Raw genomic sequence first — 16,781 nt, 5'->3', positions numbered from 1 at the left:
TCTCTCTCCAAGTCAAAGGAAAGCATTGTGTTTAGGTCCACCTTACAAAATACTGCATTACTGCACCTCATACCCCTTACCAATGAAAACAGAAAAACATCCGGAACTGAACCAAACCAGTAGCTGTAAATGAGGCTAAAAAGAGAACATTTGTTGCTGCCAAATGCTCCATTGTGAATCAGATTTCAGACAAATTGGATAACATTTAATATAGATTATTTTTTCCAAACTTTATGAAATTTTCTCTTCAGTTGGCCAATTTTATGACAGTATCAATGTGTGGATTTAACAGGAACATCTTTAGATGAATACCTAAAATCCAGTATACAGGAAGTTAGACAATCTCTTTGTAGGTAACAACTTGGACCATATGATCACCGCTACTGTGGCAAATTAACATACCTGGGAAAGGCTGCCCAGCACCAAGCGGACAAGCTTTCGGATATAGGAGAACGGAGGGTCGCAAGTGGAGTTTCGAATGTGTTTGCTGCAGACGTCCAGCACCGTGCGCAGCGACATTCGACTCAGTGTAATATCGTCGCACATGTTGAGGAGCAGGCTGTTTAGGTGTTCCCCCAACTTCATGGGCTTCACGGAGACACAAAGTCAAGACACAAAAGTTACGACAAGCAGAGGAGGAAGCAACATGTTGTCAAGCAGGCTTGATTCACCTGGGTTTGGGGGATCTCGTAGTCAGCTCCCCAAAAGAGGGTCATCCCCAAAGAGTACATGTGCATCTGCACAAGAGAATAGCTATGTTTGTAACAAGAACAATAAACAACAAAGACCACAGAAACATGAGGAATGTAAATGTCAAGTGCTATAAACTGGGAGCTGAAGTCATAAGGTCCAAAATAAAGACATAAGACATTAAATTCTTGTTATTTTGGAAGGACGGGGACCTCAAAACGGTCCCCTTTCTTTCTCCTGTTACTACTGGGAAGAAAATTTACTTCCCCTCAATGTTAGTTTTGGTGGATGAAAGAATAACGCTCTGATGGCCAAGAAATGCAACATAACTATTCACATTTTCATTTTACATTGAAGACATTTTCTGAATATGTTGACATTTAATAAAAACAGCAAAGTGAAAGATGTATTGAGAGTAAAACATCTCTAACTCACAGTTTGAGGGTGGGGGGTGGTTGGGGATTAGATTTTCAAGCCCTGAAATAAAGCCTCCAGGGGCTAGCAGAGACAAGACCAGTGTTGGAAAACTGACTCAGCACAAAAGTGTGTTGAGGTCTGCGGGACTGTGCCGAAGAGGGGAATGCAGTCATACAAGCTTTCAGCTCCTCTACTGGAGGCATATGCTCTAAAAGAGGGGGTGTGGTTTAAAACAAACAAAACAACACTGCAGTCAACTGTTGCGAATGCACCAAGATCCGTGAGGAGCTATAATTCAATGCTTTATCTGGCAAGGAAACTTGTTTGCAAACTGAGTGTGTATTCAAAATAGACCCCTCACACCTCACAGACAGGAGGACTATAGGTTTTCTTCAAAACAAAACTTCAAAACAATTAGTGGAGAAGAATCAAGATAATAGTTGAATATATACTGTATAATAGAGTATTACTAAAACAATACTTTATTTAAAAATAAAAAAAGGAAAGAAAAGTTTTATGTACTGCATTGTACCCCAGCCATGGGTGACCTTGTCCCTTCCAAGTCTGGCCCTGCCATAGCCCGCCACAGTTCCTTCAAAGGACCAACTCTCCTTGGAAGTCTTCTGTTGGAGGTCTAACATATTGCCCAGGGAAGGTAAGCCTCAGCTGGACACAAATCCTCCCAAGGCCCAACCTCCATTGGAGGTCCTGTCTGCATGACCCAGGGAAAGTGAGCAGAGGCTGGCCGCAGTATCTCTCAAGCCCTGACCCGTAACCATTGGCGCCCACAGTCCCTCTCTTGGAGGGTCGACACTGTGCTCAGGGAAGGTGACCCATGGCTGGCATTCCATATTTCTCGTAACTGGAGGGAAAGTGAGCCACAGTCCCCCCAAAAGGCACGGGCCACCACTGAAGGTCCCGCCGAGGAGCTTTGTGAGATCCACCAGGCTGTATGCCAGATGGCTGGACATAAGGGACCATAACCAAGGGGGGGCACACAGAGACCACCTGCCCATGGAAGGCCCACCTGGGAAGTCCCCGGCTAGATGTTTGATACTGTGCATAGGCAAGTTGAGTCCCCGCCAGCCACAGTCACCGCCGAGGCCCAGCCACACTTTTAAGGTCTTATTGTTGAATTTCTCCAGACTCAACGTGTGGCCTTTTAAGGGTGAAAATGTATCCCTTGAGTTATGCGTCGTGAACCTGCTTTGAGGAAATCTCAACAAAGAAGCAACAACAACAAAAATAATTGCGGTTAAGTGTCAAAACTTGAAATAAGATACGTGTGTGGTGACACACAGTCACCCACAGTGTTTGTCTGGGCTTCTGACATGGCCGCTGAAATACTAAACACCAATGACCTGCAGGACAAATGTTTTTGTACCTTCTCTATGTCGGAGACAGAAGGCAGGTTGCTCCCCTCCAGGACTTCAGGGGCTGTGAAGGCTCTCAGGTCCTGCTGGGTGAAATACTCATCTGTGAAGGAGATGTTGCCTGAGGGCATGAGCAGGAGGGACCAAGGGGAGATGATGAAGCCCATTGCTGAGGGGTCTGAGAAGGGGGGAAACAGAAAATGACCCACGGGAGATAAGATCAGGAAGCCAAACAAACACATCCAATCAGATGAATTCCAAGCTATTGTTACAAACATGGTGTGATAAGGTAAATCACTGAAACAAAGCTTAGAGATTTAGTCACATTTCATGCCTAGATGAGACTGTTGAGGAAATTCAAGATGGTAGAGGTAAACAAACAAGCTGCGAGAAAATAATTGTTGCAGCACAGAGGCAGAGAGGAATGGCCTTTGGGAGAAATTTACTTTTTCCGACCAGGCCGCAGCCAGCTCCACGGTTAGAGCATGTTTTAAAAATATACAAAGGAATGTTTGAGCAGGGCTGCAAAATTCTTTTCTTCTAAGTGATACGAAAACCCAGGAGAGGTGCAGTAAAATAAAACACACACACACGCACACATAGACGAACTTGAAACATTTTATTTCCAAAAGCTGGAATTTGCTATGTAAATAGGAGTTTCCTGTTGAAAACTACTGAAATCGTTCTTAATAGGAAAAAAATAAAAATACTACTGCTCATCCTAAAACAATGCACTCCGTCATTGTGATAAGAGGTTATCTGAGGTACTAAATGTACCATTTCATGGAGCCAATGGCACAGAAAGCATGTCATTTGATACAAGGTCTTGTTCTAAGTACTGAACACAAGGTTGAGCAAAGACACAGCAAAAAGATAGACTAGCACACACACAAAATGAAAAGGACAAGAGAATCAGAATTGGTTACAAGTAAAGTCAAACAGCAAAACACACACATACTGATAACCGAGCCAAATTTGAGCAATATTTCAGTGGTCAACACAGAGTTCAGCTCTGTCACAGACTGTAATTATGGTGATCTGTTAAGTGATGTTCAGCGCGGTTACTGTTTTTTCTTTGGATCTATATCCCGATTTGATTTCCTTGATAGGACTAGCTTTTTTTTTTTTTTTTTTTAAATATTTATTTATTTATTTTTAAACAAGGGACTGATTTGATCAAGCCATTTTTCTTTACAATTGATCCTCATTAGGCTTGCTGGTGAGCTGGAGCCTATCTGACCTGAATTTGGATGAGAGGCTGGGTATACCCGAGACTGGTCATCAATCAGTCACAAGGCACCTACTGTACAAGCAAGCATTCACAATTAGGTTTTCAATGAACCTAACATGCATGTTTTGGGGATGTGGAAGGAAGCCAGAGTACCAAGAGAAAACCCATGCAATAACAGGAAGAACATGCAAAATCCACACAGCAAAGCTGGATCTTGCGAACGACTATCACCAACCAGAAGAAACGATTACAAATATATTTTATCTCAATGGGGATTTTTGTGTGTGTTGAAAATGGAGCAACTCGGAGGTTGACTGCTGTAGAATGCACAGCTGAATCATGGAAGGATGGAAGCAAACCTGGAATTAACTCCACCCTTCAATGTAATTGGGTATTTTATTTCTTAAAAGGTGTGATATAGATTGAGCAATTGTTTTGTCCCTATGTATAACATCCACTTGTTCATAACTGTGACTGGTGAAGTTTTTTTATTCTACCATCCAAGTAAACATAAACTTGAGCGAGTATCGGTTTCTGTTGACTTTCAGTGGCAGTAAAACTGAACAATCAGCGCATTATGTGAAAACACACTCAGTCACAATATTAGGTACACAATCTAGTGACATCAATACAGTGCTGTAAAAAGTATTGACCCCCTTCTCAAATTCTGATATTTTTGCAGTTTCCCCACTTTAAGATTATACAGAGAGAGAGAGAGAGAGAGAGAGAGAGAGAGAGCGAGAGAGAGAGAGAGAGAGAGAGAGAAATAAACCCAAGTGAACTTAAGATGCTGTTTTTAAATGGTGATTTAATTTATGAAGGAAATAAAACTAAAGTTACCTGGCTCTATGTGAAAAAGTAATGACCCACTAAACCTAATAACTGGTTGGGCCATCCTCAGCAGCAACAACTGAAACCAAGCATTTTTCTGTTACTGGGAATGAGTCTTTCACATCTCTGTGGGGATATTTTTGGCCCACTCTATCTTGTGGAATTGTTTGAATTCAACAAAAATGTAGGATTTTCAAGCATGAACCTCATTTTTAAAGTCATGTCTCTGCATTTCAAATCGGATTAAAGTCTGAACTTTGACTAGGCCACACACTAATTTTGTTTTGAAGCCATTCAGAAGTTGATGTGCTGGTGTGTTTTGGCTCATTATCCTGCTGCAGAACCCAAGTGCGCTTCAGCTTGAGGTCACAAACTGATGGCTGAACATTCTTCTTAAGGATTTTCTGTTAAAGAGCAGAATCCATGGTTCCATCAATCAGCCCAAAGACCATCACACTACCACCACGTTTGACTGTTGGTATGATGTTCTTTTTTTTAAATGCCGTGGAACATTTATGCCAGCTGTAACAAGACACACCCTGCCAAAAATCTCAACTTTCATCTTGTCAGTTCATATAATATTCTCCCAAAAGTCTTGGGAATCATTCAGGTGTTTTTTTTGGGGGGGTTTTATTGCAAAGGTACGACGAGCCTTTATGTTCTTTTTGGTCAGCAGTGGTTTTCGTCTTGGAACTCTGCCATGAATGCCATTTCTGCCCAGTCTCTTCCTTATCGTTGTGTCATGAACACTGACCTTAACTGAGCCAAAGGAGGCTGGCAGTTCTTTAAAAGTCATCCTGAGTTCCTTCGGGACCTCCTAAATGAGTAACTGCTGTTCTCTTGGGGTAATCCTGGTAGGCCGGCCACTCCTGGGAAAGTTCACCACTGTTCCATGTTTTCTCCATGTGAGGATAATGGCTCTCCCTATGGTTCGCTGGAATCCTAAAGCTTTAGAAATGGCTTTTGTAACCTTTTCCAGACTGACAGATGTCAATTACTTTATTTCTCGACTGTTCTGGAATTTTGTTGGGATCGTGTCATTGTGTTGCAGCTTTATTCAATCTTTTGTCCGACTTGATTTTGTCAGGACAGATTCTATTGAAGTGATTTTTTGATTGATCAGGTCTGGAGGTAATCAGGCTTAGGTGTGATCAGTGAAAATTAACTAAAAATTGTGATTAGCCACATTTATGATTTAACAAGGGGGGTAATTACTTTTTCACAAAGGGCCAGGTAAGTTTGAATAGTTTTTTTCCTTAATAAATAAAATCACCATTTAAAAACCGCATTTTAGGTTAACGGGTTATATTTGGCTGATATTTCCATTTGTTTGATGATATTAAACATTAAAGTGGCAGAACTATGCAAAAATGTAAGAGTTTGAGAAGGGGGCCAATACTTTTTCACAGCACTGTATATGTTGTCCATCTACCTTTACAAAGGGAAGTACCTGTATGCCCCTTCAAAGTCTTCTGCACCAAAATTATATTTCATTAAAGTGCCGTCTTTATAGGCAATGTAAAATACATACGAGAATGGAGCGACAATGTCAGAGAAATAATAAGTGAGCAATGTCTTTATTTCTGGCTTGTGGTTGAGGAAATCATGATGCAGGAGGAGACAGAGCAACATGCCAAAGCTGTCTCAATGGCACAAGGCTAGGTTGGATGAACCAACTGGGAGAGGCTGGAGAAGAGGGGGTCGGGGGGGGAGAAAAAAAAAAAAAAGAAAAATAATAATAATAATTGGCTTAGTTGGCAGATAGACGGCGCACGGCCGAGTTTCGTCATCAGAGCCATACGACCTGTGATCTTCCCCACAAAACTTGAAACTGTGGTACGGAGAAGATCCCGCCTGCTCCCTGTGTCAAGCACCTGCATTCCTTATACACATCCTGTCATGGTGCACGACAAGTGTCACTCAAGGGCGCTATACTTGGCAGCACAACCAATTACTCAGATAGCTGGCATCAACAATGGAACAGAAGCGAACCACCTCAAACATCCTCCAACAAGCATGATACATTTATTATGTTAAATTGTTAATTCCCTGGGAAAGTTTCAAACATGTCTAATCCCCACTTCTGTTCTGTCATTTAAGTTATCTTTTTTTAACAATTTAATATTTACAGTGGTTTACCTCTTTTTACAAATGAATGACAGTTAAGAACTAAAAAAAACTGCCTGCAACAGACTTGTTTACATTATACTGGATGGGAAAAAAATGGGACTTCAAATCGCATCCTGAAAGGGCAGCATGATCCTTCAAATAACCACAACCTTATCACTGAAGTCTAAAATGTGAGTGCAGTGCTATCGTCGTAAAAACACCCCCTCAGCATAAAACAGACATCACTGATAAGATGACCAAAAACTCCACGATACTCAGCGAAAACCAGTCAACTGCATCCTGTACTGGACTACGTCTGGAGACAAAGTCAGGCTGGTTAGGGCAGATGTTGATGAAACTGAATCTTTGCCAACTCATCAGGATGAAGACTAGTGTGCCAACATAATCAGGTGCAGCAGAGTGTCATACGAGACGTCTGGGCAGCACCACCTAGTTTCTTTTTTTTTTTAATTATTATTATTTTTAACAACAACAGAAAGAGGAGAGAGGAGGGCCATGTGGTACCTGCTGACTCACATCCTGCACAGTCTACAGAATGAAAACTTTTAAGTCAGTCTTTTCCCTCCATTCCTGTTGAGCGCAACCTTTTTCCTACCAGAGGCCGTTTTAGTTTAGTTGCCCTATTAAATCTATAACTAAATATGATGGAAACAATTTGATAAATGTTTATTCTTATGCAGGTGAATTTTACAAATGTGGATATGGTAGAAAAGTTAATTTATTTCAGCAGTGCAATTCAAAAATTAATCTGTCTAATAACTTACTGAATTAAACTACTGAAATACATTTAACTCAACCGTGACATTGTAATTTATTGAGACGCAACTGAAATGAGCATTTGTAGGTTTAATGTTTTGAAAGTTTTTTTTAATAATCTCTCAGATTTTGTTGAGTCTTTAGCAAATGACGAGACTTCAGCCTCCGCAGTTTATTTTAAGCGTAAATTGAGGAATGACCAAAAAGTGTGGCGAACCATAGAACCAGGAAAGAAACTGGCTGCTCAGTAGACTACAAGCAATACAAATGATTAAATATCATCACCGAAATGAAGATGCAGTATGTTCGAAACAACTTAACTTCCAGAAATCGCTCTTCATTTTCATTCCCCTCTCCATTGCATGTCTGTCAGGCATCCTACAAGGCCAAGTACTGTAGTTTTACCTTATATTAGTTTTACACAGTGGATAACTTCTCTTTATACTCACGAGAGTTAAGACTGTTAAATGTTACTTAAAGGTGACGTATTGTGGAAAATTGACATTTAATTGCTTATATATAAAAGGTTGGGTCTCTGGAGTGCCAGCCCACTCATCAAAGTTTGAAATTAGTGTTTGGTAATCTGTCCATGTACCACATACACACAGTGTAGTGTATGAATTGCTGCCAAGAGATCCACTCAGAGATGACGAGAGGCAACCCGCAAAGCCTCTGATGTCACAAAGGTCTGGCTCCTTCCCCAACAAGAATTGTCAATTGGCCTTGCATGTACAGCAGCTGAAATAAGTATTTCCCCATCACCATTTTTCTCACTAAATATACAACCCCAATTCCAATGAAGTTGGGAAATTGTGTTAAACATAAATAAAAACAGAATACAATGATTTGCAAACCATGGTCAAGCTATATTTAATTGAATACACTACAAAGACAATATATTTAATCTTCAAACTGATAAACGTTATTGTTTTTAGCAAATAATCAGGAATTTAGAATTTTATGGCTGCAACATGTTCCAAAAAAAAGCTGGGACAGGTGGCAAAAAAGACAGAAAGTTGAGGAATGCTCATCCAACACCTGTTTGGAACATCCCACAGGTGAACAGGCTAATTGGGAACAGTTGGGTGCCATGATTGGGTATAAAAAGGAGGTTCCCTGAATTGGTCAGTCATTCACAAGCAAAGATGGGGCGAGGTTCACCTCTTTGTGAACAAGCGCGTGAGAAAATAGCCAAACAGTTTAAAAACAATATTTCTCAACATACAATTGCAAGGAATTTAGGGATTTCATCATCTACGGTCCATGTCATCATCAAAAGGTTCAGAGAATCTGGAGAAATCACTGCATGTAAGCAGCAAGGCCGAAAACCAACATTGAATGCCCGTGAACTTCGATCCCTCAGGCGGCACTGCATCAAAAAAAGACAATGTGTAAAGGATATCACCGCATGGGCTCAGGAACACTTCAGAAAACCAATGTCAGTAAATACAGTTCGTATTTTTACATCCAAGCAACATCTTTTTCATTGACGCCCCTGCTTATTTCAGCTAGACCATGCAAAACCACATTCTGCACGTGTTACAACAACGTGGCTTCGTAGTAAAAGAGTGCAGGTACTAGACTGGCCTGCCTGCAGTCCAGACCTGTCTCCCATTGAAAATGTGTGGCGCATTATGAAGCGTAAAATACGACAACGGAGACCCCGGACTGTTGAACTGCTGAAGCTGTTCATCAAGCAAGAATGTGAAAGAATTCCACCTACAAAGCTTCAACAATTGGTGTCCTCAGTTGTAAACGTTTATTGAAAGTTGTTAAAAGAAAAGGTGATGTAGTAACAGTAGTAACCATGACCCTGTCCCAGCTTTTTTGGAACGTGCTGCAGCCATAAAATTCCAAGTTAATGATTATTTGCTAAAAACAATAAAGTTTATCAGTTTGAACATTAAATATCTTGTCTTTGTAGTGTATTCAATTAAATATAGGTCGAACATGATTTGCAAATCATTGTATTCTGTTTTTATTTATGTTTAAAACAACGTCCCAACTTCATTGGAATTGGGGTTGTAGTTCCAAAGGTGCTACTAGCTGAAAATTTTACCAATGTTGGAAACAATCCAAGTAATCCATACATACAAATAACGTAGAACAAATAAGATCAGAAATTAAGTTGCGCAAAAATTTGATTTGACACAGGGAAAAAGTATTGAACACATGAAGAAAGGGAGGTGCAAAAAGGCATGGAATGCCAAGACAACACCTAAAATCTGTCAATAATCAAACAGCAATCCAGCCCCTTGTCAGTGCAAAGGAATATCAGCTGGTTCAGTCCTAATTGATGGCCTACAAAAAAGTCTCATTGCCACAGTGTGAGTCAAGACACATCTCATGATGGGTAAGAGCAGAGAGCTGTCTCAAGACCATCGCAAACTAATTGTTGTGAAACATAACGATGGCACTGGTTACAGGCGCGTATCTAAGCTTTTAAACGTTCCAGTGAGCACGGTTGGGGCCGTAATACACAAGTGGAAAGCCAATCATACCACCATAAATTTGCCTTCATCAGGTGCTCCTCGCAAGATTGACAGAGGAGTGCAAAGAATAATCATAAGAGTTGTCCAAGAGCCACGTCTCCATGACAAAGCACACCGGCGTGTTAAGTTTGAATAAGATGTGAACGTTGCAAACATTGTCAAGCTTTTTTTTTTTTAAATATTTATTTACAATAACATTGTACTGTACTGGCTTTTTAGACCACAAAAAAATCTTTACAAATTTTGTTGTACTGTGTAATATGAGTGCATATGTCTGTTGTACTAGAGCGGCTCCAACTACCAGAGACAAATTCCTTGTGTGTTTTGGACATACTTGGCAAATAAAGATGATTCTGATTCTGAAAAGAAAGTCCTTCAATATAACGGACAATCGGCCATATCGGACGACCCCCCCCCCACACACACCCACCAATACGCCGTTCTATCGAAGTTCCACTGTACAATGATTTACAGATCCTTTTCAACCTATAATCAATTGATTTCACTACAAAGACAATATATTTAATGTTCAAGCTGATAAAGCTTGTCTTTTGTAAATATTCACTCATTTTGAATTTGATGCCTGCAACACATTAAAATATTATATTAGACCTTTTCAAATCGGCAAAAATCGGTAGAGTTTTTGGACAATTTTTACCAATTTGAAAATGGCTAATATCGGCCAATTAATCGGTGGGGCCCTAATAATCATGATATAATACGTTGAGTTTCAATGATGAAACATACATACACAGATTCCTCTATACCTCTCACATACAAATCAACTTTACCAAAAACCCATATAAAGGCTTAGTTATAGTAGTAGTAGCTTTGGGTGACAAAAGTTGACAGCTTATTTATTATTTTTTTTAATATATTTAATTTATTTGATACAAAGTATTGTATTCTAATATACAATAATAACATACAATAAAGTAGAGAAAGTTTTATTAACAGAATGACATTACAAAAAATATTAGATTCAGGGATACTTTCAGTTACTCGAGTAAATTTCTAAGTCAACAAAACATGATGCTCAAATGAAATTGTGTTTTTTTTGTATAGATTTTGCCTCGATAATTTTACTTGATGTGGGTTGCTGCAGCAGCCTTGACAGGTTGCTGCAGCAGCCTTTGCAGTCGGTTTGTGAAACCGACTGCAAACGAAGCAGATAGAGGACTACAAAAACGTGTGCTGGAAAATATGACTCAAGAGAGATAAGAGAATGAAGGCTAAAACTGTGTGGTCGACAGTATTATGGACCACATACAACTCAACAAATAGTGAGGTTTAAATGGTGGCACCGACTCAACCCAAGTGCGAGTACTGAGATTAAGATATGCAATAAAGACATCTCCTAGCTCGAATTTGCACGTTTATAGTTCATACCTTTGTGAAAGAGCTCCTGGAGGCTCTCTGCACTCTGGCTCAGCACCGCCCAGACCTCCTCCTCCTGGAGTGGACCTCCTCGGACCTCCAAGGCTTCTGCTAGCGACACATGCATCTTCCCTGTACAAGCAGAGATTGACAGCATAGGTGATTTTTATGGCCAAAAAGCTGCATTCTTTTTCTTCAGCTTTGTGGTATAATATGTAAGGAAGGAACGAAAGAATCTGTACACTTAGCGCCAGTTGCAGTCTTATTAAAAACGCTGGAAATAGAATGACCACAAGCAGATGTTGGATCATTAAATAAAAATATAGTTTTGGAAGATGAACCACTCAAGTCACAGTTTGAACCACAATCGCATATAACGTCACACCAGACCTCATTAAACATTGCAAAACTTCAACAAATATGAGGACACTCCAAACAATCCCACAAGAAAACCTTGTGAGGCCTCTGCATCTCTCACGAGACTCCTGAAAATCTTGTGAGGCTTCTGCAAATCTCATGCAATATTAGTCATTCGAACTGCTCTAAGTGGTTTTGCACAATTGTCCAAAAAAAAAAAAAAAAAAAAAAATGTACCTGCATTACCAGATAACTAGCAACCCTTTATTTCTCAGTGACTGTTTTTTCTCAAATGTCTTTATGTCTCAAAAGTGTTCTCTGTCAATTGACTGTTGTCAATTGTTGCCGTACTAGAGCGGCTCCAACTACCGGAGACAAATTCCTTGTGTGTTTTTTTAGACATACTTGGCAAATAAAGAGGATTCTGATTCTGATGATAAACCTCACGAGTCCTTCTCTTGAGAACACAGAAAATATCAAAAGACATTACAAAATCACATAAAACCAGCAAATCTCATGGGACTTCTGCAAATCTCCCAGGACCTCAGCAAATCTCATGAGACTTGTGCACATAAACGAGACAGCAGCAAATCTCACGAGACTTCAGAAATCTTATGAGACATTAGCAAATCTTAAAAAGACCTCAGCAAATCTCACAAAACCTTGCACAGTTTCAACAAATATGAAGAGACTTTATCAAATCTCAGCAGAGTTCAGCAAATTTTACAAAATTTCAATCACTCTAACAAGACTTCAGCAACTCTTGCAAAATTTAGCTGACAATTAGCTGACAAGCAAATCTTACAGGACTATGAAGTCTCCAGAAATCTCTCAAAATTTTAAAGTTCAGCAAAACTCACAACACTTCTGATAATCTTCAACAAATCTCAGGAGAATTTATATGTCAATTGATAAGACTTTACCAAAACTCAGGAGACCAGCAAAACCCGCAACACTTCAACAAATCTTTAGAGACTTCAGCTCAGTGAGCATCAAAAGGATTAACTCATGCATGTTTCGCTTTTTCTTTGTTTCGGTGATAGCAAAGAAGCAAAATAATCCCACCAAATTGCCAACCTCGAAACATCGTATGTTGGTACCATGGAACCCCTGTATGTGAACTTTTTTTTTTTTTTAACCAGGCTTACTAGCTTACCTAACATAAGACTAGTTTAGCTCTGACCTTTGTGATAGTAAAGAAAACGCAGCATTAACGCGGTGGTAAAGCTTCCAAATCTCCCCTTCAATCATGAGCAGGGCTGTGGTCCAATGAGAGTGGAGCCGACCTGCACTGCGGCCCGAGTGCGGATAAAAACATTCCACTGTGTTGAAACAACAAGGGCCACGAAACAATCAGTCTTCACAGAAGCGCTCACCATTCTCACGGCTAATGAGCGAGATGGCAAGGAAGCCACTTTCCTCTCGCTTTTCTCGCTTGCACAAGAGAATGGATAACCTGCATTCCTGCATAAACATGGCAGGCCTATTACGGGGGTACTCATTAACTCTTTTCTTCAGAGCGGGATTTAGAGAAAAGAGGTTGTTTCACACATATACCCACCTCTAATCAGTCTGCTGACCCACTTAGAGGGTTACTGCTATTCTCAAACTCTTCCCATAATGCTACTTTTTTGTAGCCAAATTTTGGAGTCAAATTTGCACAGTAACGATGCCCCACACAGGATGACCATTTAACTACATCGATTTGCTTGATGGAGATGAAAAATTATTTTAGTTTTAAAATTATGAAGCAGATAGGAGAATCTCTCCTGATTCCATGCTATAAATCATACTGAGTAGAATAATACAGCCTACGGTTGCATGGCATGGATGTAGATCAACTTCCCATAGATGAAGTCATTGTTGTACCCCTATTAGGCAAAAAAAATACAGGCGTCCTCGGTTACGATGGTCCCAACATACGACGTTTCGAGGTTACCAACTGTGCGCAATGAACTAGTTTTTGCAGCGGTGTAAGAATGTTCACGCTCAGTGACCGACATACTAATTTTCAGTTGAGTTTGATATTAATATTTTTAAGTGTTTTTATAAGGGTAAAAAATATTTACTGTATGTTAGCATGGGTAAGCGCCAGACCAGGATTCATCAACCTTTTTGAAACTGAAAGCAACTTCTTGGTCTTAAATAAGGTGAAGGGCTACCAGTTTGTTACACACTTTTGAAATAAAATGTTCTCAAATTAGTTGGCGCTAAGTCATCTCTTCATCATCATTGCCCCTGTTAGCTTTTCTCCATTAACTGTATGGTTTGGTCCTGTGCTACAATACCAACCTTTGAACTATGCTAGTTTAAATTTTTAAATATTGTCATTTCCAAATTAACACCAATGAAAAAAAATTTTTTAGATGCAGCTCACTGGCAAGTTTTAAAGTATTTTATAGTTTTGTTCTTTTCTTTTTTTTAGCATAGCAACAAAAACAATATTAGACATCTCATTGGTGAGCCATTTTTATAAACTGTTAATGGGCTACTTGGTGCCAGTGGGAACCATGTTGGTGATGCCTAAGCTACAAACTGTGATACGTTTAGACTTAAGTACAAATTCGGGTTAGGCCGCCTCCGCAGGAACGCAACTCTGTCATAAAATGAGGACGCCCTGGAAGTTAAGACTGCATAGTGCACTCCATTTTGCCTCAAATGTTTCAAGACAATTAAATCGACAATCAGTTATGCACTACAGATGAAATTCTTAATGATCAATTAATCAATTTGCAATCGTAGCTATATGGTCAAACACTGTGACGCTATTGTTTTCAAAAATATTTCACTTCGGATACAGGAATTTTAAAATAAAAACTTTTGAAGCACCATTGTGTATTTGGACTACATGTACTGTCTCAATTCAGAAATGGGGTAATTAAACAGGACAAAAAGAAGACCCTGCTTATGGGGTAATACATTTGAGAGGTCCGGGAAGCACCTCCTGGAAGCCGTCACCTTATCGTGGTGGAGGGGTTTGTGTGTCCCAATGATCCTAGGAGCCAAGTTGTCTGGGACTTCGCCCCTGGTAGGGTCACCTAAGGCAAACAGGTCCTAGGTGAGGGACCAGACAAACCTACGATGAAAAGTATTAATAGATTGAGGTTTCCCTTCCCCGGACGCGGGTCACCGGGCCGCCCCTCCGGAGCGCCTGCACCCATGGGGCCAAAAGGGTAACATGGGTCCCCCTTCCCATGGGCTCACCACCTGTGGGAGGGGCCATAGGGGTCGGGTACACTGTGAGCTGGGCAGTGGCCAAAGGTAGAGACCTTGACGATCCGATCCCCGGCTACAGAAGCAGGCTCTAGGGACATGGAATGTCACCTCTCTGGCAGGGAAGGAGCCCGAGCTGGTGTGTGAGGTTGAGAAGTTCCGACTAGATATAGTCGGACTCGCCTCCACACACAGCTTGGGCTCTGGTACCAGTCCTCTTGAGAGGGGTTGGACTCTCTTCCACTCTAGAGTTGCCCACGGTGAGAGGCGCCGAGCAGGTGTGGGTATACTTCTTGCCCCCCGGCTCGGCACCTGTACGTTGGGGTTCAGCCCGGTGGACGAGAGGGTAGCCTCCCTCCACCTTCAGGTAGGGGGGGACAGGTTCTGACTGTTGTTTGTGCCTATACACCAAACAGCAGTTCAGAGTCACCACCCTTTTTGGAGTCCTTAGAGGGGGTGTTGGAGAGCGCTCCCGCTGGGAAGATGCCGGTCCGACGTGGGAGGCCCAAACGTATCGTGAGGGTCTGCTGGGAAGGTCTGGCAGAATCCCCTATCAGAAGGCGTTTCAACTCCCACCTCCGACAGAACTTTGCTCATGTTCCAGGGGAGGCGGGTAACATCGAGTCTGAGTGGACCATGTTCCTCCTGTGCTGACGCGGCCGACCGGAGCCGTAAGGTGGTCGATGCCTGTCGTGGCTGGAGCGGTTCGTAGCAGAGTGTGAAGCAGCTGGGATGAGAATCAGCACCTCCAATCTGAGACCATGGTCCTCAGTCCGAAAAGGGTGACCTGCCCTCTCCAGGTCGGGAATGAGATATAGGGTGAGAAGCTCGGTCATCCGGGAGGATCTCAGAGTAGAGCCACTGCTCCTCCACATCAAGAGGAGCCAGATGAGGTAGCTGGGGGGGGGGGGGGGGGGAGATGTGATTCTGATGCCTCCCGGACACCTCCCTGGTGAGGTGTTCCTGGCACGTCCCACCGGGAGGAGACCCCGGGGATGACCCAGGACACACTGGAAAGACTACGTCTCTCGGCTGGCCTGGGAACGCCTCGGGATCCCCTCGGAAGAGCTGGATGAAGTGGCTGGGGAGAAGGAAGTCTGTGCGTCCCTGCTAAAGCTACTGCCCCGCGACCCGACCTCGGATACGCGGTAGAAAATGGATGGATGGATGGATGGAGGTCCGGGAAGCTTTGGGTTGGGATCTGCAGCGCTAATATCCGATTGGAACCTAGACGAGCCAGGAACAACAATGTCCAAGAACTCATACAACAAGACAGAAGCTTCCATAGGCATTAGTTGACAATCACGCTCTTCTTCTTTTAGACAGTAAAGTCATTGCAACTGAATCAACAACGCTTCTGCAGGTTGCAAGCAAGTTTTGCAGTCCATTTTGCCTCAAATGATTGGCATGAGACAGAATTCTGAATGATCCCAAAGACGTATGAAGAACTATATATTCATGGAAGTGAAGGCAGGAACGCAGTTTTAAAAGGTTTGTGTTTTCAGGCTCACACAATTACATTGTTATTATTATCCAATTGTTTGTTAAAAAGTCTTCGTGTAAATGGCCCCTTAGTGTGCTGCTTTCAGATGCTTGGCCATGTTCACAAGCACTAAAATGAAACTAATCCTAGAAACGTGATAGCGCCTTTTACCCCTTACTTATCGTGAAGCTTTTCCTTTCTTTCCACCTTCCTGCCCGTGACAGCTTCAACCCACAGATGGATTTGAAAACAAGCCATTTAACTTTTTGTCACTTATACCCAAAAAGCGTTTTAAACTGTTGTTCATTCCTCAAATTTTGCCAGAAAGCAACACTGAATTCCACACAAATGTCCCAAAACACATTTCTTAACACATCAGACTGGAGAGGAAATGTGTTCATATCCTCTAGATGTCAGAAGTGCGGTCTCGG

General features: G+C 41.5%; 1 protein-coding gene across 3 annotated transcripts in view; it reads right to left on the bottom strand.

The window, feature by feature from the left end:
- Positions 1–16,781, bottom strand: part of ptpn13 (protein tyrosine phosphatase non-receptor type 13) — an 88,141-nt gene that overhangs the window by 69,084 nt on the left and 2,276 nt on the right. For all 3 annotated transcript variants that reach the window (XM_061699217.1, XM_061699218.1, XM_061699219.1), the window contains exons 2-5: positions 11,310–11,429; positions 2,492–2,658; positions 672–737; positions 403–588 (exon numbers count right to left, since the gene is read on the bottom strand). In XM_061699217.1, coding sequence (XP_061555201.1) covers positions 403–588; positions 672–737; positions 2,492–2,658; positions 11,310–11,424 — 534 coding nt within the window. In that variant the 5' untranslated portion in view covers positions 11,425–11,429. The remainder of the gene's footprint in view (positions 1–402; positions 589–671; positions 738–2,491; positions 2,659–11,309; positions 11,430–16,781) is intronic.

Source organism: Phycodurus eques, chromosome 15, assembly GCF_024500275.1.
Source record: "Phycodurus eques isolate BA_2022a chromosome 15, UOR_Pequ_1.1, whole genome shotgun sequence".
NCBI classification, from domain to species: Eukaryota; Metazoa; Chordata; class Actinopteri; order Syngnathiformes; family Syngnathidae; genus Phycodurus; species Phycodurus eques.
The sequence above is the reverse complement of the archived record's forward strand: the minus strand, read 5'-3'. Positions and strand labels throughout refer to the sequence as shown.